Source organism: Aptenodytes patagonicus, chromosome 18 (assembly GCF_965638725.1).
Source record: "Aptenodytes patagonicus chromosome 18, bAptPat1.pri.cur, whole genome shotgun sequence".
In the NCBI taxonomy this organism is placed as follows: domain Eukaryota; kingdom Metazoa; phylum Chordata; class Aves; order Sphenisciformes; family Spheniscidae; genus Aptenodytes; species Aptenodytes patagonicus.
In genome coordinates, this window is record NC_134966.1 from 6,467,127 (window position 1) to 6,493,257 (window position 26,131).

General features: G+C 47.1%; 2 protein-coding genes across 4 annotated transcripts; one reads left to right on the forward strand and one right to left on the reverse strand.

Annotated features, from left to right (window-relative positions):
• The first annotated feature begins 535 nt into the window (after positions 1-535).
• CIZ1 (CDKN1A interacting zinc finger protein 1) lies at positions 536-20,561 on the forward strand. 3 transcript variants are annotated; one of them, XM_076355821.1, is made up of 15 exons: positions 536-843; positions 2,851-2,966; positions 5,467-5,633; positions 7,237-7,372; positions 8,278-8,338; positions 11,161-11,240; positions 11,611-11,690; positions 12,749-12,931; positions 13,284-13,414; positions 13,834-13,918; positions 14,530-14,643; positions 14,969-15,148; positions 15,802-15,871; positions 16,956-17,077; positions 19,875-20,561. In XM_076355821.1, exons 1-15 carry the CDS (start codon positions 737-739, stop codon positions 20,415-20,417), a joined length of 2,175 nt encoding a protein of 724 aa, XP_076211936.1. In that variant the 5' UTR covers positions 536-736; the 3' UTR covers positions 20,418-20,561. The 3 variants fall into 3 exon arrangements, with proteins under 3 accessions (XP_076211936.1, XP_076211937.1, XP_076211935.1); XM_076355820.1 differs by having other exon boundaries at positions 537-843; positions 19,812-20,561; XM_076355822.1 differs by lacking the exons at positions 5,467-5,633; positions 7,237-7,372; positions 8,278-8,338 and having other exon boundaries at positions 19,812-20,561.
• Positions 20,500-25,255, reverse strand: BBLN (bublin coiled coil protein). Its single transcript, XM_076355823.1, has 2 exons — positions 25,145-25,255; positions 20,500-22,075 (listed from the first exon to the last, which is right to left on the reverse strand). Exons 1-2 carry the CDS (start codon positions 25,233-25,235, stop codon positions 21,882-21,884), a joined length of 285 nt encoding a protein of 94 aa, XP_076211938.1. The 5' UTR covers positions 25,236-25,255; the 3' UTR covers positions 20,500-21,881.
• Positions 25,256-26,131: the final 876 nt, after the last annotated feature.

Genomic DNA, 26,131 nt, shown 5'->3' on the forward strand with positions numbered 1-26,131 from the left:
CCCTGGACTATTTAAAAAAAACAAAGAGCAGAAATCCCATGCTGTTGGATGCCATCTGCTCCCCCTCTTCAACTGTTTACTCCATTCCCACTGCCCGGCCCTGGACAGATGGTGTCCATCCCCTCCCAGCCCTCTCGAGGGACAGGGAACCCCACTCCTGCTTCTGTGCGGGGAATAAGAAATGGAGGTGGTGTAAGCTGGGGCGACCTGAGAGGAGGCTCCGGGGGTGATCCCGAGCCTTGCGAGGGCGGCCGGGTCCTCCAGCCCTGCCGAAGGAGCTGCCTCCTGCCCGGGCTCGGCCGGGGAGCGGAGCCGGGCAGGTGGTTATTGTCCCCGGCGGGAAGATGGAGGCGGCTGGCGAGGAGCGGTGAACGCCGCGGGCTGCGCCGTGAGTGCCGGCGGGGCGGGGAAGGGAAGGGGCCGCGGCGCCCGGTCCGGCCCGGCCCCGCCGCGGGGAGCGGGGCGGGCTGCGAGCTCCGCTGGCAGGGGAGGGTGGGAGCGGGTTTTGGGAGGTGGGGTTTGGAAACCTCCTCCACAGGCTGCTGCTTGCGATGACCCCGGGGGGAAGGAGAAGGAGGAGGCAGGGGGGGATCGGCTCAGTGAATGAATGGGCGGCAGCGGCGGCTGCTCCCCTGTTCAATGGCTGCTGGGCTGATACGCGCCAGCCCCGCAGCCGGTGCTTCCCTCGCCCTCCCGTGTTTTGTCTCAGGCTCGCCCCGCTCGGGGCTCCCCAGACATGTTCAACCAGCAGCAGTTCCAGCAGCAGCTGCTGCAGCTCCAGCACCTCCTCCAGCAGCAGCAGCAGCACCACCACCACCACCCCTCGGCGCAGCAGGGAGGCCGGTAAGCGCCGCTACGCGAGGCCGGGGATCTCGGGCCTGTCCCGGGGGACCGCTCTCCTCCGCCTCCGTCCCTCCTCGCCCCGCGAAAGCCATGGCGGGGCTGGCTGCGGGCCTGCCCTCCCCCGGAGGGGAAGGCGACAAAGGGAGGCGGCGGGCGCAGGCCGCGATCGGGGTAGAGCTGGGGGGCTGGAGGCCTCGAGGGGCGGCCGGGGGGGAGGTGGTGTGGGGCAGGGGCCTGTGTAAGGCGGCACACCCCGCCGCGGGGAGGGAGGACGGGGGCTGCGGGTGCTGCCGTAGCCGTTGAACTCTTCCTCCGGCGCTCTGGAGATGCGTCTCCGCTCGCTGGGTCGCTCCCGCCGCGGAGTCCCCGAGGGCGGGTAGGGTGACCCCGAGCAGAGCGTGTAGGAGGGGATGCTCCGGGGCCGAGCGTCTCCCTCACAGCGGGCGAGGGCCCGGGCAGGCGCCGGGCTGAGACAGCGAGGAGAGGGGGCTCAGGGGAGAACGCCTTCTCCCGCAGAAATGCTCATACGCACCTAACTGAGCCGCCCTAGATAGAGACACACACTTTATTTTACTGTTGGACTTCACTTATTTATTTCTTTTCTTTCTCTGGCTGGGTCTCCTGGCCTGGGTGAGATTACTGAACTTATTTCTGCAGTGGCACCAGCGCTGAGGATGTGACTGAGCACTGTGGAGCGGGGGGATGGAGAAAATCATGTTTTGTACCTTAAAAGACAAATGGCATCAGCCAGAAATAAAAAGGCAAATAGCTGGGGTTTTCCTAAAAAATGCAAGAGATAAAATAACTGTCTTAGATAGGAGCAGTTGTCCCTGATGAGCTGAGATTTGTAGAACTAACACAAATTCTCTGAAATGATGCATTTATTTGCAGTTACTGTTCTCTGTAAAGCCTCTGGAAATTCAAAGCAATGGGATGTGAATTTAAGAGGAAGGTTAATTCCTTATTTAATAAACTATAATAATTACTTTATCCTTATAAGGCATATGTCTCTGAGGTAAATGTGGGAATCTTTCTGTTCTGCTAGAAATACAAATCTCTCTAAATCTTTTTTTACCATTTGCATGTGTCTTGTACTATAAACAAAGCTGCCCTTAAAATGCCAGTATGGGACTGACTGTGAGATAGCATGGATGCATCTTACACCTTTAAAAGTATGATTTTCTTTTGGTATAAATATTTCAGCACTGAGGCTGGAACAATCTAGAGCAGCAAACGTGAAGATGAGCTGCTGTAAATGCTGTTAAGAGTTTTTTTTTTTTTGTCAGTGTGAATATTTTGATCCATGTTTGTACCTCTTTACAGCCCTAACAGATATAGCTGTGTCAGCAGCCGTGCTTAGAGGTGGGCCTGACCTTGCAATCGCCTGAAGAAGTGCCTGCCAGTTTCTTCAGACTTTTCTCTCATGTCTGCTCCACCCTCCTTAGGACTGGAGAGTCCTTCTCTGCTCTCTTCTTCCTCCTTGTGTTTTAAATATGAAGGCCGTGCTTTATTTTTCCAGCTGGTTCTTGCAGTTAGGGGGCACCATTTACACTTATGGCCTGTCTGGCTCTGTGTGGGAGGCATCGGTTTTGGAAAAATGTGCTTTAAGCTACTGAGAAAACTCCCTGTTTTTTAGAACTTCTTTTTTGTTGTTGTGTTAAATGTGGCTGCTGATCTAGATTGCTCGTTTCTACTGATGAGTGCTGCATAATTCTGTAGAACTGCAGTCAGCTCCTGGGCTTTTTTTACGCTGCTTGACAGGCTTTATGTGGGCTTCGTGCTAAGGAGTTCTCTCTGACCTCAAATTCCTTGATAGACAATCTGTCAGCTTTGGAAATTCCAGGAGAGTGGAAGAAAGAGGATACAGTGCTGGTGTATGGTATTTTTTCATGCACGTATGTCAGTGTTTCAGCTGTTCTTTGCTCCTCCGTTTTATACTTGTTAGGTGCCTGGAATTGAAGGGTACAGTTTTTATTGGGTTCTTATGATTAATGCCTTCTTTTCCAGGGGTTTGCCACCACCACAACAGCAACAGATGCTGAGCTTACGGGCAACAAATCAACCGTCGCTGCTCAATGCCAATCCTATGCTTCAGCGGGCCTTACTCATGCAGCAGATGCAAGGTACTGTCGTTATGGGAGATGCTTACTTATTGGAGTTATTTAATCATCCTTCATGGACTGAAACCATAGTATGGCTATTTCTTGCTGAACCATTGCAGTCCTTGTATTTGGCAGTTCTGTTTGTTGTCTTTTTTTTTTTTCCTCTTCAAATTTGTTCATAGTCCACATCACAGAGGTTCTTCAGTTGTTGAAAATCCCATGTGCCCAACTGTTCATGACTGGGAATAGCACTAGAAGGTATCAGGTTAGATACTAAATATGTGCCTTCCCTCTTAGACTTGGTGGAGAGAGTATTCTTCAATATATTTAGATAAAATACTTAGATTTTTGTTATTTGTTTGTCTGTCTTGGTTGGAAGGTTGAAACAATTTATTTTGTTGTCTGTTACATATACGCTAACCTTGTTTGCAGTAGACGCTTGTCTTTGTCCAGACTTAGTGCAGTACAAACAAATGAAGTATATTGTGGTGGAAAATTGTTCGGGTTTCAATTGTCTTGTGAAATTTCGATTCCCTGAAATGACTGTCATTTGTGTGGTGGATAATATCACTGTTCTTCCATCACTGTGTTTCCACAAGTGGCTTTTTTTGCCAGATGTGATGTTTTCGAAACAAATTTACGAAGCTGCCTTAATAATAGCATTGCTAACATAAAGATACTAGGAATAAAGCTATGTTTTTATTTTTGCTCATGTCTTAACCTGACAGCTCTTTTCAACACAGAAAATCAGTACCTGGGATAGTTTTCAAGCGCCTAGTTTAGATTAATGCCTGCAATTTTTATCTTGCTTGTGAATCATGCCCAGATATGAAGACAATAGATTTATTCTGCATGTTGTTAACTCTCCTTTTGTTCTCTCTTGCCCATTTAACAAGAGGGCTCTCTAGTGACTCCAGTGGCTCTTTACAGATCTCTCTCAGGTTGTAGGGAAACTGGCAGTGAAAAAGGACAAGCCATGCTCTGAAGATTGGTGTACATATTTGTGTCAGGAAAAAAGTCTGACTCCACACTAGTCAGCCATACTCCTTTCAGATACATTTGATGTTAGCATGGGCTGACCTTTTCCCTAAAGCAAAATCTCTTATTGAGAAGTTGTATTTAAATAGTATGCCAAGGACCTGAGGCAAATTAGATACGAGAGCAGGATAAGGTATGTTAATGAACACTCTCCATGCACTTTGACTTAGCGTTGTTCCTCTTCTTTTCACCTCTACATGCTGAGTTGAGTTGTGACTTCTCTTTCAATAATCTACATCAGCTAGCCACAGGCAACATGTAGTATGGTTGCAATGTTCAGTGTGGCCCTTCTTAGGGATCTGAATTTTTTTTGGTCATTTGGGTTTGGGTTACATGTAAGAATATCTGATGCTGTAGTATTTCTGTACCTGGGAAACATCAGCATAAATCATTCATTGACTGTATGTGGCTTCAGCAGTGGGAAGAGGAAAAAATAAATACTTTGAGTTGAAACAGATGTGTGGTTCTTCAAAGGTGCTAAACCAAGAGCAGGAGATGATTTCTTGCTTTATAGATTTTTTTTTTTTTTTTTTAATACAGCTATGTCTTTTTACAGTAAGAGATTATTTATGGTAAGTAATAAGAGATTAGATTACTTTTGAAGACAAACATGGAGGAGTACTTCCTATTGCATTGCAGGCTTTAAACAGTGTAGCTTGTTTTTTTAGATTTTGTGTGCCTGTCTCCAAACTTCTCTGTCCTGTTTTGACAGCTTCTAAAAAGCCAGAGTATGCACTAATTCAAGTGAGAAATAAAAAATCGCAATATAAGTCCAGGTTCCCAGAATGGTGGACAGCTTCTGAGAGTGTAGCTAAGGCATCTGGGCACTTCTATTCCCTCATCCCTGAAATGGGGATAGCAAGGACTGCCTTCATAAGAAATTGTTGAGACTTAGTTAATAGTCTGTGGATGTGGAAAAGAACTGTTCAGAAAGCAGAGCATTATAATTGGAAATGGCAGTGTCTCAAGTGTCGGAGTTTAGGTTGACATGTTGAGGTTGCATGATAACCAGGTGGCAGAGAGGACTGTGGAATCTCTTGTTTGAAAAGTCCAGTGTTGTTTTAAACGAAATGCTGTTGCTGGCCTGTGTTAAACAGCATCCATACTATGGTGTGAGCTGCCAGCTGCACAAATGTGGGATGAATTTTCCCTTTTTACAGAGGATTTCTGTAAAACGAGACCTTGTTTGTTGCAAACACAAGCGCTCGTGTGCTCAGATCAAATAATTGCTCTAATGATCTTAGCCTGCAGTGACAATTATAATTAAATAGCCTGATACATAGTAAGAGCTGCTATCACATCAAATTCTGTTCTGTGGGGGCTGAAGAGGGTAGAGCATAGAGCACTCATACAGTACCCAGTGAAGTACAGGGTCTTGCGTGGAGGAGCCCTTCCCCTCTCCCTGCTGCTTGTACAGGTGGAAGATTTTCTCTCTCCTTTGCACACTGCAGGGTGGTGATACGCTGTGTGTTTGCATTTATAGGAAATTTGCGTGGATTTAACATGACAGCGCCAGCACTGCAGCAGTTTTTCCCTCAGGCTACAAGACATTCCCTCCTGGGGCCACCACCTGTTGGGGTCTCATTAAAGCCAACTCGGCTGGGCTTCCCCAGCCTTCCCTTCCAGCGGCAGAACCGGACCTTTCGCAAGGTGGGCTTGTAGTTTCCAACTGTTCGGGAGCTTTGTGCTCCTTTTGCACTTGCAGCAGTTGACTGTATGTAGGTGGAGAACAAAAGAGAAAGGAGAGAGCCTTACAATGAAAACTACGTTTGCACCCTGCTGCAGATACAGAAATGCAGAAATTAGTCCATCCCTAAGGTTCTTGGGGTCCATATTTACATTTATGATGCAAAGGTTTCTTGTAACTTCTTGCCCAAGAGAGAGAATTCTTCATAGCAGAACTGTTTAAACCTAAGATATAAAAGGATATAGAAGGATAAGATACAGAAGTACCAGTTTCAAAATAATTACAATAGAAGAAATCCTGGCTGAGTGCTTTGCCCTTCACAGAGGCCAGCGTTCTGCCCCCTTAGCCTTCCAGAGCAGTTTGCTGTTCCCAAATGACTGGCTACTACCATGGACACATCACTCTGCCTCTTTGGGCTGTTGTCTCTTTTCTAAGATCAGGATCATATCTGTTCATGTGGATTTTGTAAAATTTAGAATTTTTTTTGTAAAAACCTTCCTCACCTTCCACTATTAAGACCTCTTTCAAAACCTGGAAATGGTTCTTGGATTAATTGACCGGTACTTCCCTCCTCTTAGATTAGCTTTTGCATATTTGATCCCATTCTATCAAAAAGATGTGCTGGATAAGGTAGACTTCCACTCTTGGACTGTCCTTTCTCCAGAGTCAAAAGGAAGTGGGATTATTTGGGACTCTTCTTTTTCCCTGCCCGTGCACCTCTTGCCAGAGTCCCTCTAAAGTGACCCTACTCTGCAAGCAGCAGGGTCTTCTACTGTTGCTAATTAAAGCACTAGAGAAATGTCATGGGCTGCCTGTGGTGTGGAATTAAAGTCCATTCCTCTGTTTTACCATGTAAACTTGACTGAAGCAAGGCAGTCCATTGTAAACCATCTATTTCCCCTGTTGTGGTTTAACCTGGCAGCAGCTAAACACCACACAGCAGTTCACTCACTCCCCCCGCTCCACAGTGGGATGGGGGAGAGAACTGGGGAGAAAGAAAAAAAAAAAAGTAAAACTCGTGGGTTGAGATAAAGACAGTTTAATAGGACAGAAAAGGAAGGGAAAATAATACTAATAATGATAAAAGAATATACAAAGTAAGTGATGCACAGTGCAATTGCTCACCACTCGCCGGCCGATGCCCAGCCAGTCCCTGAGCAGCAGCCCCCCGGCCAGCTTTCCCCCAGTTTATCTACTGAGCATGACGTTGTATGGTATGGAATATCCCTTCGGCCAGTTTGGGTCAGCTGTCCTGGCTGTGCCCCCTCCCAGCTTCTCGCTGGCAGGGCAGGAGAAGCTGAAAAGTCCTTGATTAGTGTAAGCACTACTTAGCAACAACTAAAACATCAGTGTGTTATCACATTGTTCTCATCCTAAATCCAAAACACAGCACTGTACCAGCTACTAGGAAGAAAATTAACTCTATCCCAGCCGAAACCAGGACACCCCCCATTACTCTGTGCTGGAATTCCTGTTCCTGCCCCACAGTAAAACTCTGGTGCTTTGGGCAGTGTGTTGGGTTTGAGAAAGGACCGAGAGCTGGCAGTGACTTTCTGCCCATTGCAGGACTTCCAGAGGGTGCCCGACAGGAAGAGGGAACTAGATCCTGGTTCTTCATCTCAGACACAAGGTGATGAGAAAATGGAAATCCCAGAGGGAGTACAAGCAGGGTCAGAGCAGAACAACTCCTTGCCATCCACAGGTAAGGGGAAGCCTGTAGTGAAACAAATGCTTCTAGACATGATAAACTTCTCTTGGCTGTTCCTGCAGCAAAGACTGGAGATGGCTTTAGTCTTAATCAGCTACATTTCTCTCCAATTGTAAATACTTAAACTGTCTGTGACAGCCCTCTGCTATGTGCTTCATATATCCTTTTTACCTGGATGTTTTTAGTTTTATATAAGCTAGCTCCATATCTCTTGCATGGAAGCCTCTCAGAAGTCACTTTGACAGTGAGCCCCATTTAAGATAGGGGGGGGAAAAAGAAAACTGTTTTGAAATTAAAGCTTTCACATTGCCTTACCCATGCTGAACTCAACATCTCATGCAGCAGAACCAGTTGCAATCAACATGCTAAGGAAAAAATGAGTTGAAAAAGTACTTGTACTCCAGTTGTCAGAACAGAAACTGCTGGCACTGAATCTCTTGCAGTGTCCGATACAATACAGATGTGGGAATGTTATTTCTGACTGAAGAGTGCCTAATCTAAAAATACAGGCATAAAATGAGGTTGTGACCAGTGTACATGCAATGGGGAAAATTAATTGATTAAATGGTTGCTGTCAGGTAGATATGCCATCTTGGCTTTTATGAATGTTCCTATGACCTGGGCTCTTGTCACCTAGGTATAGGACTAAGACCCACTTAGTAGACATAAACATAGATTTCTTTCTGCACGACACCTCTTACAGTGATATGTGCAATAAAACACAAATCTCTTAGATCATTATCTAACCGTGTCACTACAATTCTCAAATTCGGAATAAGCGAGTGTATAGTATTGTTTGCTCTAACAGAGTTTTATTGGCATTGGCCATTCAATTAGGGAACATGCTCAAGGTGGCATGGTCTGCTTTGCTAAGGAGATCTCCTTCTGTGTTCCTGCAGAGCCAAGAACTCCAACAGAATCTGTGTTGAACACTGAGCCTGCAGCAAAAAGACTGAAGAGGTATTTATTGAATGGGGTATTGAAATAGTTACTGGGTTTAGAATTACTGTCTAATTTTATTTTCTAATAATCAGGGCTGTACTATACTGGCCTGATGTCTAGCATGTAGGAGGCATTTCAGATGCTCGTGGACAATTCAGAAAATCTCATGATGCTTGCTGAGATCCAGGGTGTTGTAGGGTCTCTGCTATGGGTGATCCAACTATGGGAATGAAAAATAAGAGATGCAGCTTATGTAAACGTGCAACGAAGCGGAGTTTGCTCATGTGTTCTCCTGCCAGGATTCTTGTAAGAAGCAGAGACGTTCTTTTCTATTCTGATATATTTCTCTAATTTTCTTCCCTAAATGTCAAAAAGGGAAGTGAGCAGCCACATATCAGTGGAGAGGAAAAGCCTTGGAATATGTTAGGTTACAGTAGGTGTAGGAGAGAATAGTTTATTTTGAGGAATGAGAAAGGGAAGGGAATCAGTAATCCCTAGTATCCAAGCCTGTATCGTGAATGTTGAGTTCTGTATCCCTTCTGCAAAGATTGTCTCGCCAGTACCCCTGTCTGTTGGGTAAAAATAGACAAAGGCAATCCTATTATCCACAAGGGATGCGCAGTGCGCAGGCATGCTGGCCATGGCAGGCCCATCTTGGCACTCCCTGCCTCCCTGGGTGCAGGAAGGAACAGACAAGGCTGTATTGCCATCTAGTGGGAAGGCACATCAGAGAGCTCCTGGTGCCATCTGTACGGTGCCGTACCTCTCCCAGAACTGTTGCTGTTAGCTGGTGCAGAGGGAGAAGAGGAGGGAGTGAATACAGATTTCTGGAGGCATTGATTTGAGAATTCTCCAGTATGGTAATGACGATGAGTCAGGACTCCTGGGTCCTCTTATCTTCTCTGTTAGCAATTCACCGTGTGGTTTCGGACAAGTTTCTTCACCTCTCTGTTCTCCATCTGTAGATTAGAGATTAATGGCTAGCTTTAGGGAGAATATTCCAGGATTACTTTGATGTTCAGATATTACCTTGATCATATAAAACATTAAAGAGTGATAAATATTATGTGAGCAGGGACCATCGTGAATTATGGACTCTGATTAGCAAGAAAGCGAATAAATTCAATTAAAGCTAAGTCAAATGCATTTGAGTGTATGCTTTGTTAATCTGTTTGCCAAAGCTAATTTAATTTTAATTACATTAATATTTAGTAGGGTGTTAATCAAAGTCCTGTTACATACACTGAAAAAAGAATCAAGTCTGAGGAATGACAGATCTCATTGCAGCAAGCCTGCTATTAGGAAAATCCTTTCTTAAGCAGTAGTTGGGGACTGCCAGATTTGATGTATATATTATGGCTGGTATTTACTTAGAATAGATCATTCCTTAGCTTTTTTTGGAAGTGTTTCTGTTTACTTCCAATGAAGAGATGATGTATCTCTGGAAAAAAAAGTAGTTTACTGTTCTTATATTGCCCTTTACAGATGAGAAGGGCATTCCCCCCATCCATGTCACAAACTGTTGTTTCGTGCTTCATTGTTCCATTTCCCTTCGGTCAGGAATACCAGCCTCCTTCTTCATTTCAGGTTTTTCCCACTTCTGCCTTTTCTCCTATGTACCATCTGTATGCTTGGAACAACATCCTCATTCCAGTGCAGAAAGCACTCATCATCTTCAAATCCTCCTTGAACACCCACTTCTTCTAGCATGGCCTGACAAGTATCCATATAATACCATTTCCTCCTTAGATCATGCTTGTGATGGCTTTTGCTCCCTTAGATTGCTCCTTAGATTTGCAGTTTAGACTGCAAACCCTTGCCCTGGAGTGCTGTCACCATCTGTGTGTGGTATAGTGTTGAGCCTGCTGGCAACACTTGACAAATAATGTTCATGCCAGCCACTCTTGTTTTCTTCGTGTTTGCACTGCCCAACCCTGCTGCATATTTATAGCCATGTAACCCAGTTACATTATCACTTATCAATCTGATAAATTATGCGGTGCATGTGTTTGGATCACTGGATGCAGTACCTGCAGTCTGCGTTCTTGCTTGTGCAGAACGTGCTGCTCCCTGTTGGCAGAAGGACACCAGGGTGGGATATCGAGCTGGCCTGAGAGAGAAGACATTCAAGCCATGGTGAAAAATGTTAGCCCTGATGGAAAAATTGGGGGTGGAGAAAGACATTGTAAAGTACACTTTGTGCCCTCTGGAAGTCAACTGTTCATTCTCAGCAGTCCCCTCAGGATCTTTTTTCCCCTTAGCAGATCAGCAGTACCAAATAAAGCAAAGTCCTTTTGATCTGTGTCTTGTACAGCTCCACTTCTCCCACAAGCAGAACTGTAGGGACTCCAGAATGAAACACGACTGATATGAATAGAGTAGGCAGTTATGATTAAACCCGTTCAGTTCTGACAGGTGTCTGTCTGTTCCCTCATGCACAGAGCAGCCTGGAGTACTGTCCGGGTATTGCAGTTTCCCTGCAGGTCATCAATCAAGACAGGAGTGAGCTCTCAGAGCTCTTATTAAGAATATTTCCTGTATGAACTTACTTCCCTGCAGGGCTTTTGCAGGAGAGGGCAGTGATCCAAAAAATCAGTTGTAACCTTCTTGTCCAGATTATTTGGCTGCTGTTTCTGAATCTGTTCTAGAATGCCTGCTCTTCATTGTTTTTATTTATTTCTGCTGAATCCTTGCCTGAAACACCACTTCCAGTAGCCTATTGATTCGGAGGTTTAGTGGAGAGTGTGGTAGCTTAGACCCCAGCCTGTGCCTTGGTGTGTCTTCTGAATCTCTTCGTCTGTAACATGGCAAATAAGGTTATTTTCTTGATATCCTTGAAGTGTGACCGAGGAGTCTGCATTAGAGGATGCCACGGACAGCAAGGAAGCAGGAGAGTCAAGCAGCCATGTCCAAGCTGATGGTGAGTTGCTGGGCACCGTGATTTGCACTTCTAGGGCACTCCTTGCTGGAACTGCACCTGTAGATTAGCATCTGTAGAGCCCGTGGGTCTTGTCAGAAATGTCCTTCCTCCAGTCATACAGGACGGTGAAAGGAGGAGAAAATCTAGGAACCAAATCCAAACATAGTACCCTAAAACCTGTTGCCTACCAAATGCAAATGATGGGAAGTTTCCCTCTTTAATAAGGATTTCTTTGGAGAAAGGTTTGTGAACTGGGCTCATGGCCAACAGTACTGTGAGGAAAGCTCCCTGTCTTCATTCACCTGCTGCTTTGTTTTTTCTGTCATTGCTATTTTGATTTAAGGCAGCTAAAAGGACTCTCTCTTCCTAGGTACAGACAATGCAAAGGAGTACACAGCTGAAGATCTCTCTAAAGAGAGGAAATTCTCTGAGGAACCAAAGGCTCCTGAGGTGAGTAGACACCACTCCATGCAGGGGTGGTGCAGAACATACAACCTCCCCCTCCATCCCAGAGAAGCCCGTTGCCACTGGGAACCAGATGGCACCCACGTCTGGAGCTCTGTCTCCTGCTGTAAGCTGTTGTCCCTGGCAATAAGGCATAATATGTCTGCAATTAGTGTGCAGTCTGCTCTGACTTGCTGCTTTTGTACCTCTGCTAGCCTGTACCTTACCTACTGCTGGCTGTTTGTGGATGCTGGGGTTCGTTAAGATTTCAGTATTCATCTGGAAAGATGGAAAGTTGAATTGAAAGAGCCACTGAAAAATACATGCATTGATGGCCATAGCTAAATACATCCTTTATGTTGCTGAAGAGCAGATGGAAAAAAAATTCAGGTTATAGTAGTAAAGATGCAGCTGCTGTGGCACTTGCTGTCACAGCAGGTATGAGCAGATAGTGGGAGTCTGTGCTTTTGAAAGGCAGCTTAGAAAAATGAGACACAGGTGAAGCCAGCAACTTGAGAGTCATTTGCATGAAATACCTTGCCCACATGCTAGATGTTAAACCAGGATCTTACGCTGTGTAAATCTGTAAGCAGACAAAGATTTAACCCATGGTGTGAATCAGACTTGATAGTCTTCCGTAATTGGAGACATTTGTTGATGTGATCAAGTGTATCATCCTGCCCTTGTTTGAATTCTTACTCCATCAGGTGTGGTGCTGAGTTGCCTTTAGTTCTGCAGTCGAGAAACGTGAGCAGATTGTGTCCCTTACCAACGCATTATTTGTTGCTCCAGTCTCCAGAGACTGGATCATACAGTGTCTACAGAGGCGGTAGAAACAACCATCTGTACTAATAGGCCTGGTACTATGACACAGGGATTGCTGATTTAGCAGCGTTGGGAGAAGGAGTGTGTACGAGAGTCTTTCTGATCAGCCTCCGGTGGATTCAAGCTTAAATGCATTTTCTTAAGGGGTAGAGAGCTTAGGTCGCATACAAAAAGCAGGTGTAATTTTTCATGTCTTCTACTGAGAGATTTGACTTAATCTTGACTCCTTCTTTTGGCAGGTGTTGAGCTCTGGAGGTTCACTGAAAGTGACTATCCAGCAGAGCAGTGAGAGCAGAGCTATAAGTACAACAGCTCTGAAACCAGGGCACTGGACCTGCGAGGTAGGCACAGCTGATCCCAGCCCTGAATCGGTCCTTAAATTCTACTGTTATATCTGCAAGACCAACTGCTGCAGTCAGCAGGTAAAAATCCACAGGTCTGACTGGGATAGGGGTGGTCAAGAGAAGTGAATTAGATGGCCAGCTGCCATGGGGAGGTGCAGCAGGAGACTTGTTAGCAAGGGCTCATGCTTCAGGAATAAGGAACATAAAAAATGATGACAAGCATGCGGATAAAATAAACCTCTCCTGAGGAGCTGGCAAGCAACCTGCTAGAGAGCGAATGTGGGTGGATCCACAGGCAGCCATGCTCTTAAGCTTTTATACCATTTCATTGTTAAACAGCAGTCAAGGGAATGGAAAGCATAGCTCATACCTATTATTTTCTGTATTTTGAATACATTTAAATGGATTTTCCTCCTAACCTCTCTCTCAGAATTTCCAATCCCACATGGCTGGAATTCAGCACCAGCAGCGACTTGGGGAGATTCAGCACATGAGCAATGTTTGTTTTGTTTCGCTACTGCCCATGGTGAAGGAGCAGAAGGTGCTGGCAGAGAAAGATGGGTAAGTGTTGGTCTGCGCTGGAAAACACAATCTGAATGTGGACCTACGTGGGTTCTAAAATTCCTCACTGCACCAGGGTGCCCCTGTGTTCTAGGTAAGGTACAAAATCCCTCTGGTTTCAGGGGCCTTAATCTCCTTCAGGCAACTTTCTTCCTGCTGAAGGATACCAGTGTTGACTTAGACCTGCTGTGTAGTTTTTAATACAGTAGATCAGGTTGGACACTTGTTTTAACTGGTGCTTTTCTGTCAGCATGAGCTAAAGCAACCTATATAAATGGCTGGGAAGGGGAGAAGATAAATCCGAACCTGTAAAGACAGGAACGCTGGGCAAAACAATGCCGAGAACAGATTGCAAACTGCAGTGTTCCGTGGAGAATGTAAAAAGGTGTGACTTACAGATATATCCATTGTCACTTCAGAGAGACCCAGCAGCGATGGTGTAACACTTGTCAGATACACTTCACAGGGGATCTAATCAAACATCGCAGGACCCAAGAACACAAGGTAACAACCATAGCATGGACTTCACCTTTGCACTGACCGTTTGTGGGGATTGAGTGGAAGTTTCTAGCATCTCCTGCTCCCCAAGCAGCAAAAGAAAAGTGACTGGAGTGGAGAGATGCACAGAAAGTTCTGCCAGTAACATCCTCACTGTCTAAGGGCACTGCCATGCTACCTCTGTCTCTGAACACTGGCATTGTTGGAGCTTCCAGTTGTCACGCTGTGTCAGTATGGCCTGAAGCACCTCTAGTTTATAATTCTTGACTTTTCTCAATAAATATGGCCTATCAAACTCACCTAATCAATTGAATGGAGGAATTGGTGGGCAGCCTGTAAATTTTCAAGCTAAAATTTAGGCAGGTCATTATATTTATTGGTTTCTAAGGGAGAAGTGCCAGAACACCTTTTATAAACCACATTTGTTTTGCTCTGCATGTTTTCCATCTTTTTGGCAGATAAGAGCTAGGGAGTCCTTTCTGCTGAAAAGACGACTCTCTTTTTGTGATCTCCCTGTTTTAGATGCAGGGCTGTGACTTTGTTTCACTCAGGATTTACCTGCATTTCTCCAAAGTGGTGCCTCTTGTGACTTAACTGGATCATCCCTCTTTCCTTAGTTGGCCAAACGCTCGCTTCGTCCTTTCTGCACTGTCTGCAGCCGCCACTTCAAGACGCCTCGCAAGTTTGTGGAGCATATGAAGTCCCCTGAGCACAAACAGAAAGCCAAAGAGGTAATACTGTGCAGGACTGGAGGCAGCTACGCTGTGGAGCAGGTTAACTTTCTGCTTCCCTGACTATTGCAGAGATGAAAGGAAGACGTGCAGCTCTTCTAACCCTGTTTTAATTTTCATCTTTGGCTGGACTTCGATTGTTAGAGCTGTAAGAAATTGAGTGAAAAAGGGACAAGGAGTTAGATGTGTCTAGAAGCACGACAGCTTTGTGCCTCTCTGGCAGTCCCTTCTACTCATCAAATGCAGCCTGTTCAGAGTCTGGGGTCTTCCTTGGTTAAATAGAGAGTGCAAAGTTCATCTGATCTTTCTTTTCTGTACGTGACAGGTGAGGCTAGGAGAGAAGGAGTTGGGCAGCCCAGAAGATTCGGAGGAGTTGATCACAGTGGATGCTGTTGGCTGTTTTGAAGATGATGATGAGGAGGAGGAGGAGGAGGAAGGGGGAACTGGTGAGGAGGAAGACCTTGATGTAGTGCTGATGGAGAATGAGGATTCTGCTGCCAAGCAGGTATGCCTTGCAAAAGGAGAAGGAATGATCTGAGAATCTGCTGTGGGCTCCTGTGATTTAGTTGGTCTTGGGTGGTTGAGCTCAGGGTTTCAGGAGTCCAGTCAACCTTGCACCCTACAGCAGGAGGGTTGAGGGCTCTGGGGTTCTTCCAGAGCACAGGACAATGCATAAGAGAATCAGGCACTATGTGTGGGACACAGGAGGGTGTTTCTGCTGTGCTGTAGAGCTCCTACTGGTGCCTTCAAACATTACCTTGTGGTTGAGGAGCATAAGCAACATTTATTCAAGGGAAAGAATTTCTGACGGACATTGACATAGTCTCTTTGAATAACCCAGCAGCAGGTTGGTCTCATAGCAAGTATATGTGTGGAGGTTTATCTTGATAAATATCATTTTCCCAGTAGAGAACAGTTACCAAGAAGGAGGTACATGGCTAAGCTACTTCAGGCTTGGAGTGCAAGGGGCATTTTTAACCCTTGCAATGAAGTGGCCTCCTGACATTGGGTTTTGTATCTGACCCTAACCAGATGCTGTGCAGCTCTTTCTGGTATGTGAATCCTCTGTTCTGCTCCCAAGCTTACCAGAAAAATATAAGAGCCCAGGAAGGGAATTGGCATAGATACAGTAGGCACTAATGTTCTTTTGGTTTCCAGACTGGGCTGAAGGAAGTGTCTTTGGAAGATTACGAAGGCAGCGAGAAGTATTGTCCAGACACAGCCTATGGTAAGCAAGCACAGTTAAGCAAAGGCCCACAGAGCCTTCTCCGGCTACATGCTGTATCTGTAAGAGAGGATGGTCTCTACCTACTGCTGTAATGACTTCTTGGGCCATAGTGCTCCAGCATCTGCATTGGACTGGTGCAGGTCACTGCTGCCTGGAGAAAGGGCCAAATGTTGCTTTATTACTGTGTGATAAAACATACGGATGTGATTGATGTTTGTCAGCTGCCTTTTGCTTTGAAGAAGAAAGGACAAGAGCCAGATACCTTACTAAGGTAGGAAATGGAATGAGTAGGGCAGGAGTACTGAAGAAAGTAGGTAGCAAATGAGGGATGCTCTTGAAAGATGGAGCCTGAAAGCATATTGATTAGAATGCTTTCCAACAGAAATGCAGCTTGTATAGAGATACTGAGCAGTACTGACAGTATCGAGCTCTCTGCCAGAGCCCAAACTGTGCATGTTTCCTCTGCTTCAGAACCCCCACGCTCTACCTAGTGGTTATTCAGTCATGTTGCTGGACTGGTGGGCAGCATTGCCTCCAGATGGCTGTCTCTGGTCCCCACCCTGTAAGCGATTCTGACTTCAAACCTCTAACGGCCACTCGTGTTGTGAGGAGGGCAGCTCTGCAGAGGCTGTTTTGTGCCCAAGGAGAGCTCTGTTTACACCAATCTTCCATATCACTGTAACCTTCCACTATCGTGTGGCAGATGGAATAATGATTCATGCTGTGAATGTTCTCTGCGTGTTCCTCTTGCGCGCCTGCTGTCTTCTGCTTGGTTTGATCCCATTACATTAGATCACATGTTCTCTGTAGTTTTCCATTGTATTCTTTTTTCCTTTTTTTCCCCTTAATGCTCTGTGTAGTTTCTTTGCTCTGGCAGCCAGATTTCTCTCTGAATATCAACCACACAGCCATTCCATGGTAAGATGAGATATTCAGCAAGTCATCTTGCAAATCCCTGATTAACAGAAGCAAAGCTTTCCACTTTTCTTTTTCTCCCTCCCCTCCCCTTCCTTTTTAACATGCTTTCATTATTTGAGTTCCATTCAATGTGATCTGTGATTTCCCTTCCCCTCCCGTTTCGCAGGCCTGGATTTTCTGGTCCCCGTCGCAGGTTACCTCTGCAGGCTGTGTCACAAATTCTACCATAGCGACTCTGCTGCCCGGCTCGCACACTGCAAGTCCCTGATGCATTTTGAGAACTTTCAGGTTAGACCCTTTGGCGATTGCATGGCCTGGCATTTGTTACCCTCGTGCGTGTCTCTTCAGCGAATCCACCACGTTAGCTGTCTTGTCTTCAGTTCATTTCCATCATCCTTGGTGTCCATTGTGCCATAGCTTTCTCCTGGTGTGCTCTGTGTTTGTCTCCCATCACCCCTGTAGATCTAAAACCAGTCCAGTCCTGCTTCCCAGCTACTGCTGCTGTCATCTTGTTGCCCATTTCTGGCTGGAAATCTTCCTCAGAGTGTCTGCTCTGCTTGCTGAACCTGTGGAGTGTGTTGTTCAGTTTAGGCCTCTTCTCTGTTAGACAGATTACTGGTGGGTCAAGATGGGGAAAGAACAAGAGACGGAGGCTGTTCCTTTTAAAGAAAGCTGGTACATACGCATCTTTTCATGCGATACTGCAGGAACAGCTGCTTTAGCCAAAATTGTGGGTGTGATTCATCCATGAAGGGGCCTGGTAAAATCAGGTATTCACCTTAGAAATCTGGAAATTTAACATTACAGACTCTATGTGATGGAAGCTACAAGCTGGTGAGAGTCCATTTGGTCCCCAGGGTCAGCCTGCAACAGGAAGTCAGTCTGTCTGTCTGTCTGCTACCTTTTCCTAGAAACTCCTTAGCACAAAGCTCTGCCAACTGATGCTGTTCCTTTGCTTTACTGGCTCGACCTAAAGAAGCCATATTGCCCCTTGCTGCTTTCGTATCTAGAAGCTTTTCCTACTGGGCTGGCCTGGAATCTGCCTCCATCGTTCTGTCCTTGTTGACTTGCCAGGGGGTGAGGGGCCTGGATTAGTACCTTGTGGTGGATACGCAGGGCTTGCACTGTCTCTGCCCTTTCCCGTGACCACTGCCTGCGCCCTGCCTGTGCAGGAGAGCAGTATTCCCTGACCCTGGCAAGGAGGGAGGCTCCCACACTGACTTTGTCCTCTGCCTGCACCCAAAACCTGCTCCAGCAAAAGCCATTGTGGTTCCCTACCGGAGATGTATCCAGCTTTCGTTAGTGTTTAAAAAAAAAAAAAAAATCTTAGTGTTTTTGTGCTAGTCTTCAGACAGGTTAACTATTCCTAGTCAACCATCACTGCCTCCAGAAAGGGTGGGGTGCTGCAGCCAGCAGTGCTAAGCCAGCACTTAGAGCAGTGGATTTGGAATGGCAAGTAGCAGGAGAAGAACGCAGCTGTTCCTTCGTGGTTGCTCATCCTTTCCCACTCCTGCAACTAGTCATTTCAGGAGTGAAGGAATCAGCCTTGCAGTTTTCCTGGCTTATTTTAGATCAGCTTAGAGAGAAACTGCAGCAGCGGTGCGTATGCCTCCCTTTTGGCCCACTTAGAGCTGAAATCAAACGCTCTTCAAACGGATACCAGAGTGACCTGGAGGGATTATTTATGCCAAGAGTCCAACCTTAAATATCTGCAGGCAGATAACTATTATTCTTGGCTGCCTAGGTGCCTTGGGGTTGTCATAGTCTGAGTTAAATCATTGCCAGTTTCTGGAGTACTCTCAGAGTAGCTCAGCAGAGGGTTTCAAAGCAGAGAATTGTCTGCTGGTGAGGCAGTTCACAGCATCACCCTGAAAACAAATTGGCATGCTTGCACCTGGTTTAGTTTGGGTACAACATTATGACTCGACTGATCTAGTTCCAATGTGTTATGATACTGCGCAGATCCCATTATTTGAGGACAGGGAAAGAGCAAGCCTGCAATGATAAACTGAATTACAATGTAAAGCTGCCTGTTTAATGTGCTATAATTTCACATTGCAGACTACAGTAGCACTGCTTAAGGCAGTGGTGAAAGCCAGTGCGCTCAAAATAGTTTCCTTAAATTGTCAGGTCTGATGCTAGTGCCAGTTCAAGGGACCCTTTAGCAGAAAGCTGAAAGTGAGTTGATTGTGGAGGGAACTGTTGTGGAAAAGAGGGAGCTTTGTTTTATTCCTTTAGTTCATGCTCTGTCTGGCTCTTGAAGACCAGATTCCTACTGCATGTTAGATAGCTATACAGAGTTGCTGTTTTTCTGAAATCCAGTCTTGAAAATGGCTAGTAGCCATTTTAATCTCTTTACAGACCTCTACTGGTTCATCATGATAGCTAGTGCAAATGAGTCATTTTATCGATGATATGCTTATCTTTATTCTGTAGCGAACCTCAGTAAGTTGTAACAAGAAGATATTCTTGATATCTTAGTGTTCCTGTCCACAGTTTCACTGGCTGCACAGATCGTATCAGCAGAGTGAAAAATCTTAAGCTTTCAACTTAAGTCTTGCTTTAGCTGATAAACATTAAATCACATCTCTGTAGCTGAGGGCAGTGCATAGCTTCATGTATCCAGGGTACATGTCCAGAGTTATGTCTTGGCAGTAGCTGAAGCAAGAGCTGTCACTTGCACTGTTACATCTACAAAGTCCTGAGTCTGACTGAGATTAACAGTTGCCAAAACATGATTTTTGTCTCAGGAGCCACAGGTCTGCCATGCACTCGCTCAAGTAATGCGAGAGGGACTTCAATTTTTAATATCGACACTTTTCCTCACAGGAGCTGACACTTCTCTGCTTGAAAGCCCCAGCAGCCAGGCCAGGAGAGCTGCCGAGACAAGTCGTGCCCCTGCAGATTCTAGCTGCCACTCACCACTGTTTTTGTACAGGTTTTCCTGGACCAGCTGCTACTTGCTGCAGTGACAGTAGCTGAGCTGGGCTTGTCTCTCACGTTGGTCTGTTTGTATTTGCAGAGATACAAGGCAGCGAGGCATCGTGCCACAGCTGCCTACCCCGAGGCTCCTTTGCATTCCCAGGGCTCCAGCTCCCAATTGCTGGATGATCTGAAACAGCCTCCTGCTACAACAGCAGATATCAGCAAGAAGATGAATGATGATCATGGGATAGACAAGGAGGGTACAGAGCTGTCAGCCCTGCAAGAACAAGCTTCGAGGTCTCCAGAGGGTAAGGGTGAGCTGGCCGCCTCTGTAGCAGAGGGCAAAAGCCTAGCCAGCGTGACTGATGATGTATGTGGAATCATGGTTGTAGAAGAAGAAAATCTACAGGAAGAGAGCAAATCCACTACCACTAGTGCCGATTGCCCACTCCCTGAAGAGAACCGCGCTGTAGGGGAGTTGTTGGGACACGCTGTGTCTAAGGAGGAGGAAGCCAGTGCAGCCAGGCAAAGGGAAGGCACAGACGACTGCCAGGATCCAGGGAATGGAGGGGGTTTAGGACAGAATGAGGCAGCAAACACAGGCCAGGAGGCAGCGGCAGAGCCTTCCTCCCTAGGCAAAGGTGAGACAGCCAGTCTTACCTCTGCTGGGTGCAGACGCTCTACTAGGCGCAAACCCAGATAGAGTGGCCTTAAAGGGAGAGCCCTTTACATATGATATTTGCTGGAAATGTTTATTTTCTGAGTCTTTTAATAGAGCAAAAACCTTCAACTTTACTGCTGTTTTTATTTTAAGAATAAAATAAGCCTGGCTTTAGCGTGTCTAATACAGGATGGTGTTGGTTATTACTTGTACAGTTGGGATGGATACAGCAATTATGTGGAAAGACTGAGGCTTGGATTGTTCAACTTGAAAGATGGTAATGTGACTTCCACAGGGCACAAAGTTAATGAAGTAGATGGATGCAGACTTATTTTTCACTAAGAATTCTTTGTAGTTCCTCTCTTGTTTCCTTTCTAGGCAGAGGAAAAGTTTATCTCTTGGGAGACAGTGTGCCCAGTTCTGGTCCTCAGAACAGTTTCCTTTCAAAGGTGCACACTCTTGGACAAGCAGTGTCCCAAGCTAGGCAAGAATGTGCATCTTGGTCCTTTGTTGACACTACAAGGCTTCATACAGTCTGTTCTCACAGTGGAGACTCTCAGGAACAAATTTTGTTTCAAACTGATTTTAATAAAACAGATTTCTTATAAATAACTTCTTTAACTTTCAAAAAAACTCCTTTAACTCTACAGAAGTAGAATAGTAAGACTTGCTTCACAGTGCTGGCCCCAGGCCGTCCTGACAAGATCACAAAGTTTCAGACCAGAATGCTCGTGTGTAATGTACCGGGAGGACTCTGCTCACAGCCCACGGCAGGCAGGCCCCTGTCTCTTTGCTCTGCATAGCTAATGCTGTGGGGGGGGCTAACCAGGCTGCTCTGCCTCTCTCTAAAGCCCGAGTCCTTAATGGCAGCTTAAGGAGTTAGGCAGCTTCCAATTATAACAGTCAAAAACATCACCCTGGTAGCTTGTCTTGGAAGGGGACAGAAGAGTCCAGTGATCTGGGACCATCTGCCAGTATTTCTTACATCACAGTTAATGTGAATAATGGGGAAGCTGTAGTTTCAAGGCAGGAGCTGGTCTAGGACCCCCCTCTCAAAGTCTGTCACTAGAGTTACACTTTGGGGCAAGCCCAGAGTCAGGACAGCCCTGCCTACTGTGCTTTTTGAGGGAAGAGGCTAGAGCCATAACACTCTTGCTTGGATTTAGCAGCGCAAAAGAGCAGAGATCATTTTTTCTCTTTGTGAAGAGGGCCTGCTTGCGAACAACCTGCATGGCATCAGGTTTCCTACAACCAGCTTTAACCAAGTGTCAGTGCCAGGCTCATGTTGGGGAGCGAAAAGAACCAACTCTCCTACATCCATCTGTGTGCTTTTGCACCTATCACACAGCTAAAGAAAAACAGAACATGTAGGTGAATGGCAGGACACAACCACAGGAAGGAACAAGTAACAGGCACGAGGTACCTCTTCTACTCAAGTTTTACATTAAATCGGTGACCAGTAAATGTCCCCTTAGTGATACCAACTGAGAGTTTGTGGCCAGCATACTAGACAGGAGGCTGTGATCCCTGCACACCAGCTTCCATGTTCTGCTGCTCGCTCTGCTGCTGGAACTCTAGGCGGGTCTGGCGGTTGGACTCCAGCAGTTCTTTCAAGCAGGCGTGTAGATAATCGTTCTTCTCCTCCAGGTGATCCAAGCAGGAGTTGATCTGGTCCAGCATGGAGTTTATTGCTGCATATTCTAAAAGGAAGGGACATGAGAGACTGAACAATGTAAGTATATTGTCACTGCAGTCAGTGAAGGCAGCAAGAGCTCTTGCAAAACATGCCCACAGCATTTTGGCTGTGCCTTATCTGCCGCTGGGTGCATGAAGTAAAATGCAACTGAATCCTGCGTGTGTTGTGTTCACCGATCAAACGAGACCAATAGGAAGCTGGAGGACTGGTAACAAGATCTAAGGCAAGGTACCTGTTCTGCGCATATCTGACAGCCATACATAAATAGCTGACCACAGGCTGAGCGCTAGCGCGCAACGGTCCGCATTGCAACAGTACCAAATAAACCCCGAGGACAAGTTAGCCTTTTTAGCTGCCTTGGGGATCATCTTTCCTGATGGTGCAGGCATTATGGCAGCGTGCCGAAGTGTTTACAACATTCTGTGAATTATTTGTGTAAGGCTCCCAGACTGGGATGTGCTTCACAAGGGCCTGGCTGGGGTCAGACTGCCAAAACAGCACAGCCATTGCTGTGGCAGGAGCAGGGATGAGCCCAAAGCTGCTGGTAGTGGCACCGTTATTTCCAAAGGGAGGTAAGTGTGGGGCACCAAGTTCAGCCACAGGATTTTCATGCGCCATTAAGGCTTTGGGTACTTCACATTAAAACTAAACTCATTTGAGATGATCCTGACAGTTGGTTCCCTAGGTACAGTTTCTTATTCACAGCATTTGTTTGAAGTGCCGAAGCGTTAGCCTCAGTACAATGAAATTTCACAGTGATGCGTATTAGCACTGTTGATCAGATGAAGATAGCTGTGCTACTGTGATGAAACGCTTGCTTTTGGACTACTCCAAGCAATATTCACACAATCCTAAAGAATAACAAAAAAACAAACTGAAAAACCAGGCATGATAAACCTCTGCTGACAAGTTACTCAGGAACCCCAGGGGGTTACATGAGACCTCAGGCAGAGCCAGTCCCATGTTCCTTTCTGAAGCCGCGTGGGCTGAGTGAGTGCAGGGAGGCAGGCATCAAGCTGTGACCTGCGGACTGACATTTGCGAGGATCGTGGGCTGCAGGACAGGGAAAGATGCCTGCGTGGGTGGGACAAGCCCACACCTCACCGGCTGGGGCTGGCTCCTCTCCACCAGGCTCCTCTGAGCAGCTGGGGGAGCATCGGAGCCAAGCGTGACACACACAGTGCCTGGCTGGAGCGCTGCTCTGAGCTAACGGAGAATATAGAGAAAGTGAGGAGGATGAGGACGTGCTCTGGGCACCCTCGTCCTATGGATGAGGGTCAAGCCATGCTGAAATGCCCCAGCCTCACAAGCCCAGCTTTGCCCCTTTCGACTGCCCAGAGCCCCCAGCATGCCAGGCCCAGGCACTGCCATTACTGGCAGCTTTAAAAGAACTGTGAATATTTAAATATTGCAGTCGTTTGCATTCTTAATAGCTAAGGAGAAGTTTCATTATTAAAAAGAGTTGTCCTCCTTTTCTTATACTACTTTGGAGCCATTCACAGCAGTGTTGCAGCCTTTAATTCTTTGGAGAACTGCGTATGTTGCATTTAAGCTTGTTTATAAAAGTTTGGTCTCGCAGGTATATGCAGAGGTGGCATTATAAGCAAGAGCACTGCTGACGTCCGTGTATTTAAAAATCAATCCCACAGACACCACCTTTCCAAAAAGGCGGCAGTTACCAGTATTTTGCAAACCCTGAATGTCCATGACTTAGAGCTCTTTGCTTCAACCTAGCATTTGATGCACCACGTTCCGGTTAAACAGTGAGCAGATCCCAAGCAGAGACAGTAACTACTTCTGACAAGTAACTTTATTCATCAACTTGGCAAGAAGTCTGTAATCACAGCAGAAGCCTAATTGTTCTCAGTGCCTAGAGCTCAAGTGCAGGCTATGTAAGTTGTGCAGCTTTGGGAAGTGAAAAAAATTTAACAATTTTAAAATAAGCTGTAAAAACATTTTATTTGATTGTCTTCTGGTGTATTTTTGTGGAAGCTTAACCACATCCCGTAATGAGAATGTTGGCCAGGAGTATGGCAATGGTGGTGTTTACTCCTCTGCATTCTTAAGAGGACAGTTGCCAAAAATGTTTCCTATTTGAGATCAAGGAAGTGAGTGATCCACGGCTTCAGCTCCACAAGACCAGGAAAGAGCTACAGGCCGTTATGACCAGCTACTGCACACAAAGCCCCAGCTAATTACAAGCAGAACAACTTAACACAGAGACTTGATGTAGATCAGATTTAGTGACTTTCTCCATCACATCCAATGTGTCTCTTAGCTCTTTAAAAAGTTTGAAACACAAATTGCTGTGATGATGCAAAGCAGTGAACGCTCTTGGGGCGTTTCAGGGCAGAAATGATCCTCCTGTCACTGCAGGTGGATCACAGCCACAACTACGAGATTCACCTGCGTGGGTCACATCTGGAAACTGAACGGTGTTTTGGGAAACAGCATAGCCCAACTCTTCACCGCTTCCAAGGGAAGAGGAGCAAAGTGCTTACTCTTTGAAAGACTTCCAATTCTAAGAATGATCCATACATGCACATTACACCTCTGCCGTTGTCTTATTTCCTCCAATGGCTTATTCGAACTGGACAGGACAGTATCGGGAACGTCACACCTAGTGAATTCCACCGAAAGTGGAATTTGCCAAGCTAATTGCATTAAATTCACTTTTTCCACCCATGACTACTTCTCCCAGATCGGCCCATATGATCTGTCCTGCCGTTTCAAAATCTGAACATCCTCTTTCTCCTTGGTCACCCGCACCCCGTACACCGGCAAAAGCACACAATAATCTTTTCACAAGGAAAAGGAAAAATAAAACCCGCCCCCAAGGCAGCACGCAGGAGCTCAGTGCCTCATCGCTGGGTGCAATCGTCCCAGCCCCGCTTGGTTTCAAAGCGTCGGACACCGCTCCCAGCAGAAGCAACAAAACATCTGGGAACGCCTGGGCCTCGTCACCCGCGCCGGCAGACCCGCGGCCCACGGGGCCGGGCCGGGCCGGGCCGCCCACCCCCACCGGGGGTGGGCAGCCAGGCAGGCGGCACTGCCCCGGGCCGCCCCCACGCACCTTCCTCCCCGAAGCTGTCCCCGTCGTCGTCGTCGTCGTCGCCGCCGGCGCCGCCCACCGGCACGTGCGGCTCCCCGTTCGGTCCCGACATCCCGCCGCCCCGCGCGACGCCGCGGCCGAGCGCCGGAACCGCCCGGGCGGCGCGGCCGTGCGCCCGCAGGGCCGCTAGCCAATGGGAAAGCTCGGCGCCGGCCGCGTCACGCAGGCCGGCCGGTCGGCGCTGGGGTAAAGCCTGTGGTTAGCGCGCAGGGTGCGGGGTGGGCGGCGCGCGGGCGGGAGCGGCGAGCTGTGCTCGCCGGCAGCGGGGCGGCCCCTGAGGGCAGGGCGCGGGGGGGGGCGGCAGCTCCGCGCCCCCCTCCGCGCCTCCCGCTTCCTGGGTGTTTTCCTCAAGCGCGTTTCCAAAGCGAAGCTGTCTCCTTGCCCCGCGGTGTCCTCGGCCCCCCCTAGGCCTCCCACCCCAAGGGCTGTCCCAGGCACAGCACGCAGCGGGTGCATCTGGGCACGAAGTGAAGTTGTCCTCAGGGGCCGACGTCGGCACCCAGCACTTCTTTCCCAAGGCAACTTATGATCTATATGAATAGGCCTGCACCTCTTCCCGTGAGGAGCCCCCCGGGCTGTCCCGTGGGTGCTGAGGCCGCGGCAGCGAGGGCTTTGCTGCTGAACTCCAAAATGCAGCTGTGTCACCGGCCCTGCTTCGTCCCCTGAGTGGCTTGAACCACCCTCAGGTCACCTTCAAACCTCCTCTTCCCTGAAGGAATGAGTGCAATTCGCTTTGCCCTTCCTTGTCTTTGGCCCAGTATCGGTCGTACCTCACGCGCCCTGAGGAGATGTAATTGCTTCGTGTTTTTTTCATCCCTGGGAGAGATGTTGCTGGGATGAAAATAACTTGCAATTAGAGTATTAATTCGCCCAGCGCTCCTGAGATAAGCCCGGGTTGAGAACTCCATTATTAAGTGGGTATTTGGGGCAAAGAAGAAAGAAAAGGTT